Source organism: Tenrec ecaudatus, chromosome 10, assembly GCF_050624435.1.
Source record: "Tenrec ecaudatus isolate mTenEca1 chromosome 10, mTenEca1.hap1, whole genome shotgun sequence".
NCBI lineage: Eukaryota > Metazoa > Chordata > Mammalia > Afrosoricida > Tenrecidae > Tenrec > Tenrec ecaudatus.
The window spans coordinates 48910588-48929487 of NC_134539.1; the positions used below are offsets into that span (position 1 = coordinate 48910588).

Genomic DNA, 18900 nt, shown 5'->3' on the forward strand with positions numbered 1-18900 from the left:
CAAGCACATTTGTACACTTGTTGCCATCATCATTCTCAAAACATTTGCTTTCCACTTGAGCCCTTGGTATCAGCTCCTCATTCCCCCCTCCCTTCTCCCTCATGAACCCTTGATAATTTATAAATTATTATTATTTTTTCATATCTTACACTGTCTGACGTCTCTCTTCACCCACTTTTCTGGGCTATTTTTTTAAGCACCCTGGTGACACTAAGACACAAGTTTGTCAGATAGAACTTGTCTGCAGCCATGGGATCACAGAGACATGTTTAAATACATTTTGTTTTAAATAATCCCACCTATATGTGAACTAGAACCCCCTAGTAGCAACATTAGAATCCTTCCTACTGGGAGTTGGTATTGCTTGGAGTTTCATAGTAGCAAGGACTACTTTGTACATTGTATCCTGCAGTGTTGAAATGATCTCCTAGACCTCTTAACTCGAAGGAAGATGCAGATGTGTGGGAGGGTGGGGTGGGGTGAGGGATGGGGGTGATTTCCCTTCCCCTACCAGAATCTAGTGGAGGAAATTGTTGGAGCTGCAGAGACCAAAGTCAGACTTTCATAACAGAGGAAGAAAGAGAGGCCAAGACTATATACCGTTAGCACTGAGAACCCACCTAAAGTTTATAAAGGACATTTTGGCTGAAAAAAACAATGATAGTAACAGGCCATTTTTAATAGATAGTAATGGTTGGTGTTTAATGTTCTTTATCCTCATATTTATACACTTTTAGATGATGTTTATACATCTTTAAATTTATTTATAAAGATTGGGCATACATTTAAAGTTTATGATTTTAGATCAAATATTGGATATACTTTAAACTTTGCATTAAATGCATTTTGTGCAGTTTGAACTATTCTGTTTATTCTATGACCTGGGCCTTTGAGTATTTTCCTTTCCAATTTGAAAAGTTCTTATTATAAAATACTTGACTTTGTTTTAAAAAAACTGTCAGACTTAAATATAGATATGAAAGAACATAAAAATACATATATATGAGTTCTAGTCCTTCCATTTTGGGGTGTAAATTTCTTCACTGTTAGCTTTAAATAATGATAGATTCAGAGAGGTTACATTCGGTTGAAAATGTTCTTAAAATTACCATTTTTTTTATTATAATAGTAGCTAATTTACTTTTAATCTTGTCTGTTTCTCAACTTGTGGGTAAACTACAAAGCTCGGGTAGAAACTAGCAGCCTTTCCCTTGGCCAGACTCTAACTGTTGTACTGGACTACAGAATCTTCCGGAAGTGTGAGGATAGGTTATCTAGAAAGGGCATTTCTCCATTTCCTGTGAATCATGGTTTCTGATAACTGGCATGATGTTGGATCAGTTCTTCCTCATGTCACCTGCACTGCTTCGTCATAGGCTTCATTGCGTCATCAGGCCATCCCACCACTTCCTGCGATTCTAGATTCCCCACCTTGAGCCTCTTCTGTTTTTTTTGTAACCTCTTCCTCTGCCTGTGGTTGGTTCTAGGCTGAAAAATTCAGACAGTGACAGGCAATCGTTAATGGATAGTAAGTGTTAGGTTTAATGCGCCTCATCCTCATACTGATATGTTTTAGACTTTCAGATGATGTTAATAGGGTTTTAAATTTGCTTAAAGATTAGATATGATATTAATGTTGCATATCAATTTAGCTTACGTAGTGGCTATACGTTAAATTTTGCTTTACATGTGCTTTGACTGCAGTTTCAGTCATTTTGTGTTAACCTGCCCTCAAGTCAGTGTCTGCCTCATGTGGACCCCGAGCACAAAGGATTGAGACACTACTGCCGGGGCCTGGGCCTTCCTGTGGTGGGTTGCAGCTCAGCTGGGTTTTAGTGGCTGATTTGGGGGCGTAAGATTGCCATCTTGGGCTGAAAGCTGGGCTAACAACCAATAAGCATCATAGCAACACACACTCGTCCACTGGCAATTAGGTGGCGGTGCAGGGACTGGTAACTAGAACTGGGTCTTCCATATCAGGGCCAGTTATCCAATACAGAAGGCACACATGAGTCCGCTTGTGCATTCCTGTCACTCCTCCGTGCACACTTTCACTTGTCCCCATCACATCAAAGCTGCAGTAAAAACCACAAGTGATAATGGCTCACTGCACATTAACAAGGAAACAACCATCAATTCTGTGTGTGCCCTGCTGCCATAGCGGATGCTGACGCATAGAGCTGCTAACTACAGGATCAGCAGTTCAGAACTGCTGGTGAGCTGCTCTGGGGAAGGTGAGGCTTTCTACTCCTGTGGAGTTAGTCTTGGAAGGGCACGGGGGCAGGTCTGCTCTGTCACACAGGATTCTGACTAGGAGTCAGAATCAACTCGATGGCAGTGAGTTTGGAGTTTGGGGTACCTTGCTCTGTGCAAGCTGGGCACATGTGCTTGTTGGTTAATCTGCTCCCATTCTTCCTTGAAGGCAAGAATTCTACCACTGACCACCAATTTCCTCTTTAAAGTTAACTTACCCTAAACCTCTTCCTGTGGAGTTGATTCTGACTGATTAACATGGGGTGTGTGGGGGGGAGAAGGGGGGAACAGAGTAGCAAGCGAAAGACCAGGATTCCTACTTCTGTAAACGGTTACAGTCTTAGAAACCCACACAGAGTCGCTACTAGTAAGCATTGACTAGATGGCAGCAAGATGATGGAGTAGAACTTAACCCATAGGGTTTTGAAGTCTGTAAATCATTATGAAACTAGATTGCTCTATCTTTCTCCCTTGGATTGGCTGGTGGGTTTAATCTGCCACCTTTTGATGCTTAACCACAGGGTCACCAGGGCTCCTTTGGAATGACTTGGCTGCCTTAAGAACATACTGATGCTTGAGTATCACCCACAGATTCTGGTGTGGGCATTGGGATTTCATAGATATCCCCGTGTGATTACAATGTGCAGCCAAAGTCAACCTGGGTTGACCAGGATGCTGCCCTGGTTTATTTATCCACAGTTGCATCTTCCACCTGCTGTCTGTTGCGCTTATTTAATTTTTCATCTGTCCCAGAACCTACCATTCAACCCTTCATTATCTTGTTCCTTCTCTTCTCTCATACCTAGAATCTATCCCATAATTTTCATGGTTCGAATTTTCAAAACCGTGTAGAGACAATCACACAGCCATGTGGATTAACACTAGTACACATTCACGGTTTCAGGGCTCAGCCACATCGTTCTCTGGCATTCTCTCTACCTACATTTAGCTCAGTTCCCCAGTTCTGGCAGGCCTTCTAAGTCTTCCCCATCCTACCAAAACCTCAACCCTCATACTTGACAGATCATTTTAACTCACGTTTAATATAGATCCTGTCACCTTTTTTTCTATATTGTCAGATTTGGGGGGAAAGTGGTATTTATTCACTATTATTACATTGCCACCCTCCTACTCATTTACTTTTTAATCTAGTTTTACATCTCACACATCTGTTCAATTATCCTGTATCGCCCCTGGTGCACAGCGCTCTCAGGTTGCCAACTATATACCAAATGTAGTGGATTCTTCCAGTTCTACCTAGAGCATTGGAAAAGAAAACAACTTAGCCAAATAAAGCCTTCCTTGCCATTAACTCTCCTCTTGGCTTCTTCCTATTTCTCTGGCTCCTCACCCTTGTCTCCTTTTGGATGACTAGTTCTATACGTTTAATGATATTCATTTTTGAGTATCTATTAATAACATACTCTACACTTGCCCTTATGATATGTGGGTGGCTAATCTTGCCTCTGTGCTCCAGTTCTTATTTTACTCTTTATTTATGCTGCTGATTTTTTTTTTTTAACACTGAGAACACTGCTTTTGTGTGCCCTTGTGGTCTAACGTGTTTCTTCCAATGTGGCTTGAATCTGAAGTGCTTATGAAGATGCAGGTTCCAGGGACTTGCAGTTGGTTAATCAAATTGAGATTTCTAACGATTAAATGGCCGGGCTGTAAACTATGAGGTCAACAATTCAAAACTACCAGCTACTCCTTGGGAGAAAGATGAGGCTTTCGCCTAAAGCGTTACAGCCTCGGAAGTCCACAGGGCAGGTCTACCCTGTCCTATAGGGTTGCTATGAGTCGGCATCGACTCAGTAGCAGTGAGTTTGAGCTATTGACATTTTACATCTATTAAATGTTGAAAACAATTATTCTTCTAGATGGAAGACAGTGGAACATGATTTAAGAATAACTTTAAAGTTGTGTGTTTAAAATTACTACCCCTCCCATCTCTCATTGAGGCCAGAGTCTATGACTGGCACCCCCAACTGTCTACACTCAAATCTGGTAGGCATTCACATGCACCTCTCTTTCTCCCTCTGTTTGACGCCACCCCCAATCCTCTCATTAGCCATTCGTCAATTCTCTTTTTTTTTCTTGATTTTTTTTTTCCTTTCTGAATCATGGCTGTGGCTTTGGTTGGAAGTTTGTCCCTTTGCTGCTTCTTCTGTATACCTAGCTTTTCCTTTGAGACTTTGAAACTAACGCCCCTAAAATCTCTCCTGGTTCTGTTTGATTCTCTTCACTGACTTATTTTGAATATAGCCTTTTAATTTCTTTGAAGGTTTAATTGCCATTTGAGCGAATGTTTGCAAAGAAAATTAGTTTTCCCTTCAGCAGTGTGTGCACATCTTGTCTCATCCCGTTGGTGACAGCTCCTCCATGCAGCGGTGCTCTTCCATTCCCTCCGTGGGTTCCCCGTCCGTTACCTGCCATCACTCCTACCCATTCCTGCCTTCTGAGCATTGCTGTTAGGCCAGTGCTGCCCTTTGGGTCTGGTATGGCCGATTGTACAAAGAATACACCCCTCCCTGGGGATGTTTGTTACTCAGCATATAGGCCTGACTGTTGTTTGGCTGGAATTAGATATCTGGGATTGGTTCAGTTCCAGCCTTAAGGGTATTGAAGGACCATCGTCTAAGAGCTTGTTTCACGAGTCTCTCTTAGACTGTGTGTGTGTGTGTGTGTGTGTGTGTGTGTGTGTGTGTGTGTGTGTGTGTCGGGGGAGGGGAGCTGGTTTGGATTTTGTTTGACATCCCTACCCTTTTCTCTTGTGGCCAGTAGTGGTGGCCAAGCACAATCTAGTTCTGGATGTAAGCTGTGGTTCACATGGTGCATTCTCCTTTAAACTAATTATTTCCTTGTATCTTTTTGGCTCTAGACGGGTTGAGGCGTGGTTAGATGGTTGCACATACGTTTTTATGGTCCTTTTCAGTTATCAATTGCCATTATAACAAAAATACCACTGATTAATAGCTTTAACAAACAACTGTATTCTCTCTAAGTTAGAAGTTCTAATTTAGAATGTTATCTCTAGGGGACATTTTTTGGGGGGTGTTTCTTCTCTCCAATGGGTCTTTACCTCCTTTCAGCTTCTGTGGTCCAAGTGTATATAGGAGATCTCCATGTGTCTGCGTCAGCCTGCCCCTGTTATGTCACATTACAAAAAGAAGAAGAATTAGACCTGAGTGGGTTATGTATTGGGCTGCTACCTACAGGGCTAGCAGTTTAAAACCATCTGTCACTACACGGGAGAAAGATGAGGCTTTCTACTCCTGTAAAATTTTGGAAACTCACAGAGGGGCAGGTCTATACTGTCCTATAGGGTTGTGAGAAGTCAGAATTAAGTTGATGGTCGTGAGTGTGAAGGCTTTTGTTGTTTTTGTCGGGAGTCTGAGAGCGTCGCTACTGCAGCTGTAGTTCCTACCATGCACGGGCTAATTCCAAACAAGGCATTTTAAAACCGGTCTCTCTGATTAGTGCTTGGCTGCGGACAAATCATCTTAGGAATACATGCGTCTTAGTCTTGTTAGTCTAACTATAAATAAAAGGGTGGGAAGACCTCAAAAACAAGTCAGAAACAAACAAATGAGCCCCCAAAGAGGGAGGATCATCAACCTCAGCAAATGGAGAAGTTGTGGCTGAAGTTGAAGAGTTGGTGGTAGAAGACTAGACGTACCACTGATGTGATAGCGTCTGAACTTGTTGGGAAATCGAATGTTCTGGGGCATTCTCAGTGTAAGCGAGCATCTTGGCTGGATGGGTGCCAGAAACACTGCATGCGGCTCAGCTCGCTCACAGCGACCTGTCTGTCTGTCAGCCTCTTTAAAGCAAGTTCAAAGCTAATGAAAACGGGATCTGCTGGGCCAGTTACGTTCAAGACAGAGGTCAGCTCAGAGGAAATCCAAAGGAATAGTCTTGATAGATGTTTCTCAAAGGACAGGTCAATTGCAGGGGCTTCTTAGGGAGACGTTTGAAGAAATTTGAAAATGTCATTGGTGAAATAAAGGCCTGGAAAGTGACACTTGAGAAATTGTTCCCCCGTCATGACAGTGCACCTGCTCATCCCTCAGTGGGAGCAAAGGTGGTCCTTGGAGAGTTTCCTTGGAAGCACTTACTTCATCCACCTGACACCCCGATACTGCCCCTTCAGACTTTCTTGTTCTCAAAACTCCAAAGAAAGCCATGGGAGGAACACGACTCGTGTCCCTTGAGGATGCCTAAGCTGCCATGTTGACGTTGTGTATGTAAATCCCAGTGTGCCGAATCCCCTGGGGAAGGATTAGAGAGACAAACACATTGCTTCCAGACAGTATGGAGGACATGTTAAGAAATAGGAACTTCACTTTTTGGTGTTTTTGTTTAATAAAAGTTCCTAGCACTTTTAACAATACTTTTTTGTTTGTCCCCTATCCTAAGATATTATACCTCTGATAGTTTATTTACGCCATAATTAGAACCCCTAAGTTCACCCCTACTTTTTCTTCTGTGATTTTCATGGTTGTAGATTTTACCTGAAGATCTTCACTCCACCTTGCTTTAGTTTGTGTATATAGTGTGAGGTATGAGTCCTGTTCCACTTTTTGGCAAATGACAGCACCATTTGTTACAGAGGCTATGTCTTGCCGATTAAGTGGATTTTAGCTTTTTGTTGAAATCAGCTGTCCATAGGTGGGAGGACTTATGTGTGAGTTCTCAGCCCTGCCCCATTGGCCTCTGTGTGTGTCCCTGGACTAGTCCCAGTCCGTTTTGACTGTTGTGGTTGTGTAGTAGGTTCTGAGATCGGGTAGTATGAGGCCTCCTGCTTTGGCTGTCTTCAGTAATGCTTTGCTTGTCGAAACTCAGATCAGGATTGCATTCGATCTGTTGTGATTGTTAGGTGTCATTAAGGCAGTTACCCTCACAGCAGCCCTGTGTCCAAGTGCCTGGCCCTGCACCGTCCCCACAATGGTTATGTTTGAGCCCACTGTTGGAGCCACTGTGTCATTGTAGAGAGCACCACATGTCATCGGCATCCTGGTGGCTTAGTGGACTGTCCAGTGGGCTGCTAACCATTAGGTTAGCAGTGTGAACCCGCTGATCCCGCTGCAGGAAAAAGAGGAGGCTCGCTCCTCCTGTAAACATTTAAAGTTGCAGAAACCGGGAGGAGCAGTTCCACTCTGCCCATAGAGCTGCTGTGTCACATTTGACTGGGGGACAGTGGGCTTGATTTGGCGGGGAGGGAGGGCTGGTTTTTTAATTGCTTTCAGTACTATGATCATTCTTCTGCCTAACTAAGCGTGCGATTGTCAATTGTCAATTGAGGCTCTTATTTTTCTTAAGCTTCTTTTAGAATTCTTTCTTCGACTTCGGTTTTGGGCCGTTTGATTAATGTATGCCCTAGTGACTTTATTTTGGTTCTTGTACTATCTGGTGTGTTGAGCTTCTTGAATGGATAGCTTCTCATCTTTCATAATTTCGTGTACATTTTCTGCTACCCATTGTTCAACAGTTCTCTCTGTGGATTTTTCCCCTCCACTCCTGTTCTGTAATTCCAACCATGTGTAGTGTTTTTCCTCTTGTTACGGTATCCCCCACAATTCTTAGTCCTTCTTTCTTCTTTTATTCCCCTCTTGATTGATATCAAGGGAGTTGCCCTTTAATTCACTGACTTGATCATCCATTAATTTAATACTGCTCCAATGTCTATTACATTATTTATTTCTGAAATTGTATTGTTAATCTTTTAGGTTTCTAGTTGCCATTTCAAATGGTTTCTGATGATCTTTTTGTTGTTGTTTGTGTATCATTTTCCTGAGTTCTTCTATAGCTTTAACTCCGTCTTACTTAGTTTGTATGTGTTCAGTTTGATCTATTTAGAGTTCCTTCTTAGGCTATTCCCTTACTGTTTCTTCTTTCATTAGGTTTTATGGTTTGTATTATTGTCACTTGCTGAAACCATCGTGTCCTGATTTTTGTTGTAATTGGATATTACCTGTTCAAGTCATTAAGGTGTTGCTATATTTATTTATGGTATGCTTTTTGGTACATCCTGGTTTTGGGGTTTTTTTTGAGTCAGCAAGGTGGGCATGCTAATCTGTTAGTCCAGCTGCCCTCCTGAATCTCACCATTTGTCTCTGAGTGGGTGGGGCAGCACTCTGTGTGAGGACAGGTCTCTGTATGAAGGTCCTGTGGAGCTGCTGAAGAGGTAGCTGGCATTACTAGTGAGCTGATGTCTCCACCCAGCTAGTCACTGGAGGTGGGTGTAAGCAGCATTCTTACTATTGCCTGGCTGAGTGTCATGTGTGCTCCCTGACAGTTGCCACATGTTTTGAGCAACGATGTGCCCAGTTTGGCAGTCACTAGATCGGTGGTATGGAAACTCAGCAATGGTTCCAGGTTAACAGGCTACACGGGCGGTTGCTCTTGTTCGCTGGAACACGATTGGGGGAGTGTGACACTAGTCCCTGTGTTCCCAAGGCAGCTGCTGGATGTGCTCCTGGTGCTAATTGCTGGGAGGAGCAGCAGGCACAGCCGGTGCATGAGCCTCTGGTATGAGCAGGTGGGTGTGGGAGTGGGCCCACTAGTCTTTAGGCCTCTGGCACAATTGACTGGGCTCAAGAGAGGTGTGTCATTGACTCCTTAGCCCCCAATGCCAGCAGCCAGGTAGAGAGCAGACACCTCAAATCCATAAGTTTCTGACCTGGTGCCATCGATCCTTGGGCTCTTGGTGGGAGTGGGAGGGAGGAACCATCAACCCATGGGCTCCCAGGGCAGATGTGGGGCCCTAGCAGCACTCAGGTGGAGAAGTTGGCACTGCCAGTCTATGTGGACACTTGTCTGTGGGTGTGAGGCATTGGTCAGTATCACCAGATGGCAATCTCATGGAAAGGGATGGATGAGGGGGTTGCTCTGCACCCCAGGTCCACAGGCTTTTGTTTTGGGTAGACTTGTGAACTGAATGTGGTTAACTATCAGGACACTCCTGTCTGGCTTTGGATGAGGGTGCAGAATCACTCTTGCTTGTCGATACCAGGGCTTTGGCTGAGAATACTGCTGGTTTTGTGATTGGTAGTTCTCTGTGTTCATTGGTTTTGTCGTCATCCTTCATCCTTGTCTTTGATGCTCAGAGTTCCAGAGTTTTGATCTATTTATGATTCATATGTTTTGTGAGATCTGTGTTGTAAAAGAGACATTATGAGGCCTGGCACAATTGACTAGGCACAAGAGAGGTGCCACCATCTTGGACAAGCCTCTCATCACGTCTTTAAGTACAAAAGCGTGATTATTGTTTTGTTATCATCTTTAATGGTCATCCACTGGCCATAGGATGAGCTGTGCATTATTTCAGCCTCGCCTGCAGAATTAAGACAGAATGTATAGCAAAGACGAACCTGACAGTAGTGTGTCTCAAATTGGAATATGCCTGTGAATCCCAGAGGATCTGGCTGAATTGCATACCCTCCTGCTTCCGTGGGGCAGGGGTGGGGTCTGCTATCCCGTGCTTCTGCCTCCCCACTTGAAGCAGCGATGCTGCGCACCGGACAGCGCTCTGTGCAGCCAAGTCCCAACGGACTGTGTCCTAGAGTCACACTCTTCCTTCTCCCTGCTCTCAATGGATGTCGAACATTTGAGGGGGCTTCCAAAAAAACATTTTCTCCCCCAAATCTCACCAAACTCTGCCGCCCCATTGAGCCCAACACCTAGCGACCCTGGAAGACACAGTAGAACTGCCCTGGGGGACTTTCAAGACTGGAATCGTTTATGGGTGTAGAAAGCCTGCCTCATCTTTCTCCCACAGAGCAGCTAGTGAATTTGAACTGCTGATCTTTGGTGAGCAGCCCCATGTGTCAGCCACTACAGCACCAGGGTTCCGCATGGAAATGTCGATTGCACGCAGAGAGCTCGGAAATCAGAGCAGGGGCGCTCCGGTTCTAGGAGAGAAGAGCTCGGGCAAAGCAGGCTGTTGAGCTTGTCTGCAGAGTCTAACGCCACTCACAGTTCTGGGTTGTTTCTGTTCACTGGTTTTTATCATCATTGCTGGCCCTATTTTCCTCGCATTCTACATGTCTAGTAAATTGTGAGTGAGCGCTAGAAATTCAGAATTTGATTTTATTACGTGCTAGACATTTTTACATTCCTAGAGTCTTCTCTTCAATGCAGATGCGTCTCTCGGGTCCTCCTGGGTTTCCTGTCCTGGTCCATGGATGGGAACCTCCCTCAGTCAGCCGGGATCATTGTCCGCCTTCCCTCTCGTGCCCTCTCCACTCCCAGGTCTCAGGCATAGCCAGTTTCCCTTTACTTAATATCTAATGTCTTGGAAACCATTGCCCCTAATATTTTGGCTGATCTTTTGTTGTTGTAGCTGTTTACGGTAAATTCAATCCCTGTTTGTCCATCTTGTCCAAAAGTAGAAGTCCAAGACTGGGAAGGGGAGAAGGAAGATTGGCTGGGATTTTTTTTTCTTAATCTCCTTAAGGACAGAGTCAAGGCCACATGCTATTTGTACTGTCTCAAAGCTAAGGAAAAAACAAACTCAAAGTTGATAAATAAATTGTGTTTAACCCCCAGGAATGAGAAAAAATATTCTTTAACTAAATGCAAGAAGATAGGTAGATCTTACAAATATAATGTTAAGCAAAAGAAGACCGTTACAAAAGGACATGTTTTATGGGATTCCATTTATGTAACATTTTAAGACAGGTACATCTAGTCCGTGGTGTTGGGGGATAGTGGACGCCTCTGCGGGGAAGGTGGCTAGTAGAAGGGAGTGTGCTCTGGGTCTGGGCTTCTGGTCATAGTCTGTCTCCAGATCTAGGTGAGTGCTCCCCAGACTGGCTGATACACTCCCTGGGAGGCAGTGGAGCAATGCAGTGGGACTTTAGAAGCAGATGCCTATGCTTTATCCTGGAATGTGGGCTGTAGTACAAAAATTCTTAATTATCAGGGAGTGCTGAGTAATTTTTTTCCTTCTGAAAATGGGAGGCAGGTCAAATAAGGATGGAAACCAGCTGGGCTCTGTGGCGAAATGGCTAGCGCATTGGACTCCTAACTCTTCCCCACAAGTGATTCAAATCCATGTGGAAACCTATTATCTTGGTACTGGTTGCATGGATGTGTAACTTGGAATAAGTTTTGAGTTGCACATTTATGTGTGATTGTTGATATGCTATGTACCAATAAAAAATTCCACACCCTCCTCCCCCAAATAAGAAAGATCAAGGCTATAAACCAACTGCAAGACAAGAAGGTAGAACTGAATGTCTAGTATGGAATGTGAGACTCAGAAAGTGCTGTACCCAGAATTCTAGCAGCAAGCCAGTCCTCTCCCATCTGAAGGTAGAAATTCACACCTGGGAGGAGTAATGTGTCACGTGTTTGAGTGAGAGGCTCAAATTCATACAGTGTGTGTAAGACAGAAACGCTGACTCCGATACTGAAAAAACAAGACACAACCTACTTTCATGGAGTCAGTTGTGATTCACAGTGACCTGGTGGGGCAGAGTTGCTTCCTAGGGTTTTTGGAGTCTGTGTATTTTTACAGGAGTAGAAAACCTCGTCTTCACCCACTGAGCCGCTGGTGGATTTGACCTGCTGACCTAGCTGTTAGCAGCCCAACGTATAACCTACTACATGAGTAGCTGAAAATCCATAACCCTCATAGGATCGCATCAGAGCCCCCCGTAAAACCTGCCCACTTCGAGGACTTTGCCATTCCGCACACTCCGGGGGCACAAGGGAAATAGGTTCTTGATCACATTTTGAAAAGCATAGCTGAAGGCTGGTGACCACCACACTGGCCATGACCAGTGCCCAGCAGCCTTATTTGTGTGTGGCAGGCAAATTTCGGATGTAGAGGCTTTGAGAAGTTTCCTGGAAAGGTAGAATTCAAAGATAATGAAAATGTCCATGAGCTTTTTGAAGTCCCCCTCATCCACTCTTTCTGTTGTTCATTCTCTTAAACTTTCATTGTTTCTGTCTTTGCTTCTCATTCTCTGTCTGCTGCATTCTGGGTAATTTTTTCGGACCTAGCATGCCATCCTTGAGTTCTGTATTCGTTTGCATTTACATGCAGTCTAGTGTTTTCTCTGTTGATTTTTAAAAATACCAGTGATCACAGTTTTCATCTCTCCATATTGGTTGGTTTTTTCCATATGTCTTGGTCATACATGATGGCTTCTCCTGTTCCTTCTCTTGGGCGTTGTTCAGGCAGTGCAGAGAGTGTGCATTCGGGACCTCGGGCATGTTTAGAGGTTGTCAGAAAGACTTGTCTTCACCTAGGGCAGAATCTCTGAATCCATGCCCCATCCTCCTGTGGACTTGGCATTTGTCTACCCCACCCTTACCCCTACAGGGGTTCTAGGTTTACACGAGGTGCCCATAGGCAGGTTTCTTTCCAGTCTTGGATGTCAGACTTAGTCCCATTTCTAAGTTACCAGGGGCCCCATGGATAGCCCTCAGGTCAATAGCTAGTTCAGTGTTCACATGCTTAGAAGTTTCTCTTTATTTCGGACTTTGGAGAGGTTTCTCTACTTTTCCTATCATCTCAGGCATGTATTTAAGAACATGGTTTAGTGCACCTTGAAAAAGGTGGGGAGACTGTGTGTGTGTGTGTACACACACACATTACAGTTGTCCCTCAGTATCCACGGGCGATGGCTTTCGGTCTACAAAATCCACATATGAACACGTTCCTTATATCAAATGGTAGAAATGGCATTAGTATTCACATATAACCATGTACTTTGAATCATTTCTAGATGACCGATAATAATACAAGTATTGTGTAAGTTGTACTTGACATTCCCTTTTAGCCTTTGAAGAATTGCTCTGGTCCCGTAGTTGCTCCCCCACGCCCCTCCCCAATGTCTTCAAACTGCAGTTGGTTGAATCAATGGAGGAGGAATCCCAGACACCAAGGGCCAGTTGTGTATGTGTATATATGCATTTAAAAGCCATCGCCGGAAGAATAAGAAACACCAGTAATACAGGGGAGGCAGTGATTAGGATTAAGCAGATGGGGAACAGGAGGAGGCAACCTTTGTATATTTTGTGATTTGATCAAACCGTGTATTAGAAGCGCAGTATATTAGATCTGTAATTTAAAATGCCACGATGTTCCCTCTCCTCTATTGCAGTCAGGATGTTCTACACTGGGTGGGCTTCTCTAGACCAGTGCTTCTCAACCCTCCTCATGCCGTGGCCCTTTCATACAGTTCCTCATGTTGTGGTGACCCCCCAGTCATAAAATTATTTTTGTTGTTACTTCATAAGTGTCATTTTGCTACTGTGATGAATTGGGCGACCCCTGTGAAAGGGTCATTCAACCCCTAATAGGATCGCAATGCATAGGTTGAGAACCACTGCTATAGAGAGTTAAGTTTACCAATTTGTGAGAAATGAAGTAGTAATTTTTTTGTGGTTTACGGTTTCTGGATCTTGGTTTTGCTTCTTTGTAGTCTTCTAAGCAAACCCAGTAGATGAACGTTTTCAACTTAAGTGTTGTAAGGATTCTTTAAATTTTTCCACTCTGATGTGGACTGATGCTATGGTAAACTGCAATAAAAATAACTTACTGGTCACCTGCTTAGATGACATGGCGATACTGGTTTGCCCTGGTGGCTAGTGAACCAGCTCGTGAGCCAGGCCCCGCTCTGTGTAGTGATGCTCTGCAATGGTCTCCTTTCTTTCCTGGCATTTGCTGTTACCAATCAGGAACCAGGCTGTTCGTGAAATTTCTTTTCATTAAAAGGAAATATTTGTGTGCCAATGTAGACAATCACCTTTTCTGTCTGTCAAGATATTTGTGTGGCCTTACCTAGGAAACGTTAGGGCTTTCTGCAGCACCCTCTCACTGGGAGTCAGTCTGTGACCAGCTCCGATGGCCGACGGGATCGGTTCATTTCCAAAAGTCTTTCATAGAGTAATACTCGCTCATCGAGTCAAAGCTGCATTCATGCTGGTATTTTCTTGATTTTCCAGAAGGTCTTGTTGGTTGGTTTTCACAGTAGGGCTGTCTTCTGGCTCTCACCAGTATAAACTACCATTGCTCTTGAGATATTAAAACTTGAGAGACTATGTCTTGGAATATCTTATAAATGGCCTTGTACTATTGAGTGCCTGCAGATTTGCTTGTGAGAAGTAGGAAGGGAGCCTTTGGAGAGCCCCTTTAGCAACATCACCGTCTGCTAAACGGCCTGTCTTCTCTCCTTGTGATAGCCTGACATTTCCGAGCACATTCTCTCTTCCCAAGCTAGCACAGCTTCCCTTGGGATGGACCTCGAAGTGGGACCCTTGGTCAGATTAGCTGCAAAATGGTGTAGTTCCAGGAGTCAATAATAGACATTTTTCTTTCCCTTGAGTTTTCATTTCTCTTACCTTCAACTTCCTCAATTCTACCCCCAACATTCTGGGATTGTGATTGTTGGGAGTTCTCCTTCCCCGCCCCCACCGTGCAAACATGCACATCTAGACTGTTAAAAAAAGAAATTCCTCAAAAAAGTATGCTTACCTTTCTGTACTTTCCTGGTGCAGATAAGGGAATTTCCCCATTATATTGTCCTTTGCCATTTAAATGGTAGTTTGAGAAGGGCAATGTGTGGGCTTCATAGTTATTAAATGCTTATTCTGGGCCCAGCACAGTTTTATGTTTGGGGAGCAGAGCAATAAACAACAACCTTAAATTCTGACCATTATGAGTGTGTTCATTTCGCTTAGTCTTGGTTTTCCTAAGCTAGGAAGTTAACCTAGTTCTACTTCTCTTCATCTTTAGAGCTCCCTTTACAAAGGTGGCAATTCTTAAGAATATTTAGAGTATAGTCATTTATTAACAGCCTAGTAAATGCTTTATTTAGAGTTGACACTAATATAGTAACTGTGCTCTAACATTAATTGTATGTTTGCGTTTTAGGCGATTACACCTCAACAAGAAGGCAACAGACAAACAGCCCTATAGCAAGCTCCCAGGTGTGTCTCTTCTGAAACCACTGAAAGGGGTAGATCCTAACCTAATCAACAACTTGGAAACATTCTTTGAGTTGGATTATCCCAAAGTAAGTATAGTATTGTACTTATTAGGAATGGGTTGGGCCATACTGGTTTCTACCCCACCCCACCCCCTGTAAACCCTTAAAGAAGAGTTTTTGATATATAAGGTGAAAGTTTTAAAAATTCATTCTGATACTTAGATTTTAGTAGTTGGAAATGGCAGCGAGGAAGGCGTGTAAATTTCTTTACTAACCACTTCTGTGTCTAAAGTAGAAATCTCCGAGCAAACCTGGAAGTCGGACACTTTGGTCCAGACCCTGTTTGGTGAGAGTAAGCTGGGAAGAAGGCTCAGGAGGCGGTGAGGAGGAGGAGGAGGGTTCGTGGTTTGGAATGGAGAGTAGAGAGCTGGCACGAATGTGAATTTCCTGGCGATCTGGTTTTTGAGTCAAGGGTAGGCTACGGAAGAGGCAAGACAGCACTTGCAGACTTGAGTTTGAACTTCTTGACTTCTCTTTTAAAACCTAATTGCATTGCTCATAATGTTTATTTAATCTATATAGCTATAAGTTCATTTTATTCTCTCCAGTGAAGAAATTCTAGTTTCCTTGAAACTAGAGTATCAATTGCCTATTTGAGACACTGCTTTTAAAGGCGTTTTAAAAGAGTGCTAGTACATTTCTTGTGAGAAGAAAAAAAATATGTCCTTAAATTTCTACACGCTTGTTTTTCAGTGCTGTTAATGTTCTTTTTGAGTCTCTGCTTACATGCTTTATTCGTTTCCTGCATTGCCTCATCGTCTCAGCTATTTTTCCTTCTTGGGGGCTCTTCACCTGGTATTTTATTAGGCTGCAAAAAAACTCTTAACTCATGGCCACGGAGTCCATTTCCATTTGTAGTAATCCCATTGAACTGAGTAAAATTGGGCTTCCAAAACTCTTTAACTCTTTACAGGAATAGGAAGCCTCATCTTTCTCCCAGAGAGTAGCTGGTGGTTTTGAACTACTGACTGTTTAGCAGCCTAATACGTGACCCACTACCCCACCAGGGCCCCACTGTGTTAGGACAAAAATACACCCCAATAGTAGGAAGGACAACGTACATACCATGCCTCTAATGGTAGCTGCCTCTCATGGTCTTCCTTTCTTTTTGCCCTTGTGTTTTGGTAGCGCCATTGAAAAAGCAGAGGCGACACAGGTATGGTCCCCTTATTGCAGCTCCTAACTGTGGACATGAGTATCATCTGTTATTTAAAAATATTTTTAATATCTCGTCTGGAGTCTTTTTTTTAAACTTTATTTTCACTTTAGGGTAGCCTCTTTTAAGCAGTGCCCCCTAGTACAAACCAGACTGTCTTCCCTCTGGACCCCTGCCCTGTTGGGCAAGTGTTACAAAGCTCTGTTGGCTCTGCTGATAGATGATCAAAGACACTCATCCCACCCATAAGTCTTGGCCTGAAGGTGCTCAATTCTAGATCTGGGGGACAGCAAATCGAGCTGCCCCACTAGATTAAGTTCTAAGAACCAACCTGCTCTACGAGCAAGCATCCTAACAGTCAGCTTCTCACTGTGGGCTGGGCAGTCCATCGCTGGCTCGTGGTCTTCGTTCTGCTGTCTCTGCTTCTCACCCTACCTTGCTACCTTGGTGTCCTGGCGCTCTGTCTCCTGGATTGAGGAAGTTCACTACAGGGATCTCAGCTCCAAAGGATGCTGCTGTACTACTGGCTCGGCTTTCTTGGTGGTTGTGTTAGTCTGGGTCCTTTAGAGAAACAAATCCACAGAAACTCATGTATAAGAGAGAGTTTTATATAAAGGTTAAGGGCACATCAAGAAAACATCCCAACCCAGTGCTGCCCAAGCCCACAAGTCCAACATTAACCCATATGTCCGACACCAATCCACAAAGGCCTCCTCCATCTCACAAAACACACACTATGACGCCAACTGCAGGAGGAAGGCTGAGTCAGTGAACATGTAAGCATCTCAGTGTTGGCAGGCGTCTCCTCACGGCTGCTCCAGCACCCAGGGCTGCATCGGGGTAGGTCAATGTGGCTTCTCCTCAGGGATGTCTTGCAGGAAGTGAACCTTGCCAGCTGAAGCAGGAAACTGGCTAAGGCAGCTACACCCTGGTCCAACCATCATCAGCAAGAGACTTGAGAATTAGAAAGGCAAGGCTCACTGAGCCATTTATCCCTCCGCCCTTCAATTAACCCCACATGTGTTTATTGGCCAGGTTTACACAATCAACTAAGTACCTCAGTGGTCATGAGATTACCCCCACCTCCAACCCTTTCTGCCTCTCAAATGGCTCCATTTAAGCCCAACTACATAGCAAAACTGACTGTGCCCCTGTTAGGCTTCCGTTTGCCTGTTTGCCAGGGCCCACTCCCACATTTACGTAATCCTATCCAGTCCAAAGGCCTTATCTAAACGGGCCGCATTAAGTAATTCACTCATTCTGGTGCTGGAATTCCTAGAAAATAGTTGATCCAACTATGAAGGTAACAATGGAGTCATAGTCAAAATAAAATCCTGGTTAAAGTCTGATACAGTCAGTGAAGCATGCGAGAGCCAGGTGCTACCTCTAATTTAAGCAGAAGCTCTGTGTTTAAGAGCTCTGGCCATATTTTAGATATTGAGAGTTTTCATTAACATTCCAATCAGAAGGTATTAGTTTTTAATTTGAAATTAAGTTTGAAAGGTTTTATCATACAAAGGAAAACTTTACATTTGCATAAAGGTAAACTTTGCCTTTCTTTCTTAACGCCACATCTTCCTCAGAAATTTTCCATATGACCCAGCAAAGCCTTTTTCTTCACACTGAATATATTTCTAGTACTATATAAAATTTTCTCATACTGGAGATAAAAAGGGTAGTATTAGCTCTTCTATTATATTTAAGGGAGTTAAATTGCTTATAAATATTGCCTTTTACTATATTCCGTCAAACAGCATAAATTATCAAAGCATGCAGGGAACTGTGCTATGTGGACAAGACACTAAGAGCAGCGGTTCTCCACCTCCCTCAGGCACGACCCTTCCATACAGTTCCTCATGTTGTGGTGACCCCCCTTCCCCCCACAACCATAACATTATTTTCGTTGCTACTTCATAACTCATTTTGCTACTGTTATGAATCAGGCGACCCCTGTGAAAGGTTATTCGACATCCCTCTTTCCCCAAAGGGGTCACAACCCACAGGTTGAGAACCACTGCTCTAGAACAAGCCTGGCTGAGCAGATTTTAACACTGGAAGAGAGCTCATTGTTACTTTTACTCTTTGAAAGTCAAATACTTCACTTTTTCAGTCTTCACTTTAAGGTCGCGGCCTTTCAGTGATTCCACCAAACATTTGAGAGCCAAGATGGCGACGAGCACTGGAAAAAGAAAGAGTTATGCTTTATCTGCCTTAGAGCCCCGTCTTTAGGAAATTCCGGGGTGTGGTAGGCGCCCTGTCCATTGGCACTAAAGATGTGATGACTGTCAGCTTGGATGTAATATTTGCTGCTCCGGTAACGTTTTTCCATCTCAGAAACACACAGGGCCGTTCTTTTGTCCTGCAGCGTCTCTTTGAGTCGGAATCGACTTGAGGGCAGTGAGTTCGGTTTCCTGAGTGAGTGGCAGTTGTTGGCTATCATGCACAATCATATCAGTAACTAGAAAGTGTAAGCAGACTATGTTTTGT

The 18900-nt window shown here is 43.8% G+C and overlaps 1 protein-coding gene across 1 annotated transcript in view; it reads left to right on the plus strand.

The window, feature by feature from the left end:
• UGCG (UDP-glucose ceramide glucosyltransferase) overlaps positions 1-18900 on the plus strand; it is a 45923-nt gene that overhangs the window by 13292 nt on the left and 13731 nt on the right. Inside the window, exon 2 of the mRNA XM_075560318.1 lies at positions 15143-15284. Within this exon, the coding sequence (XP_075416433.1) occupies positions 15143-15284 (142 nt within the window). The remainder of the gene's footprint in view (positions 1-15142; positions 15285-18900) is intronic.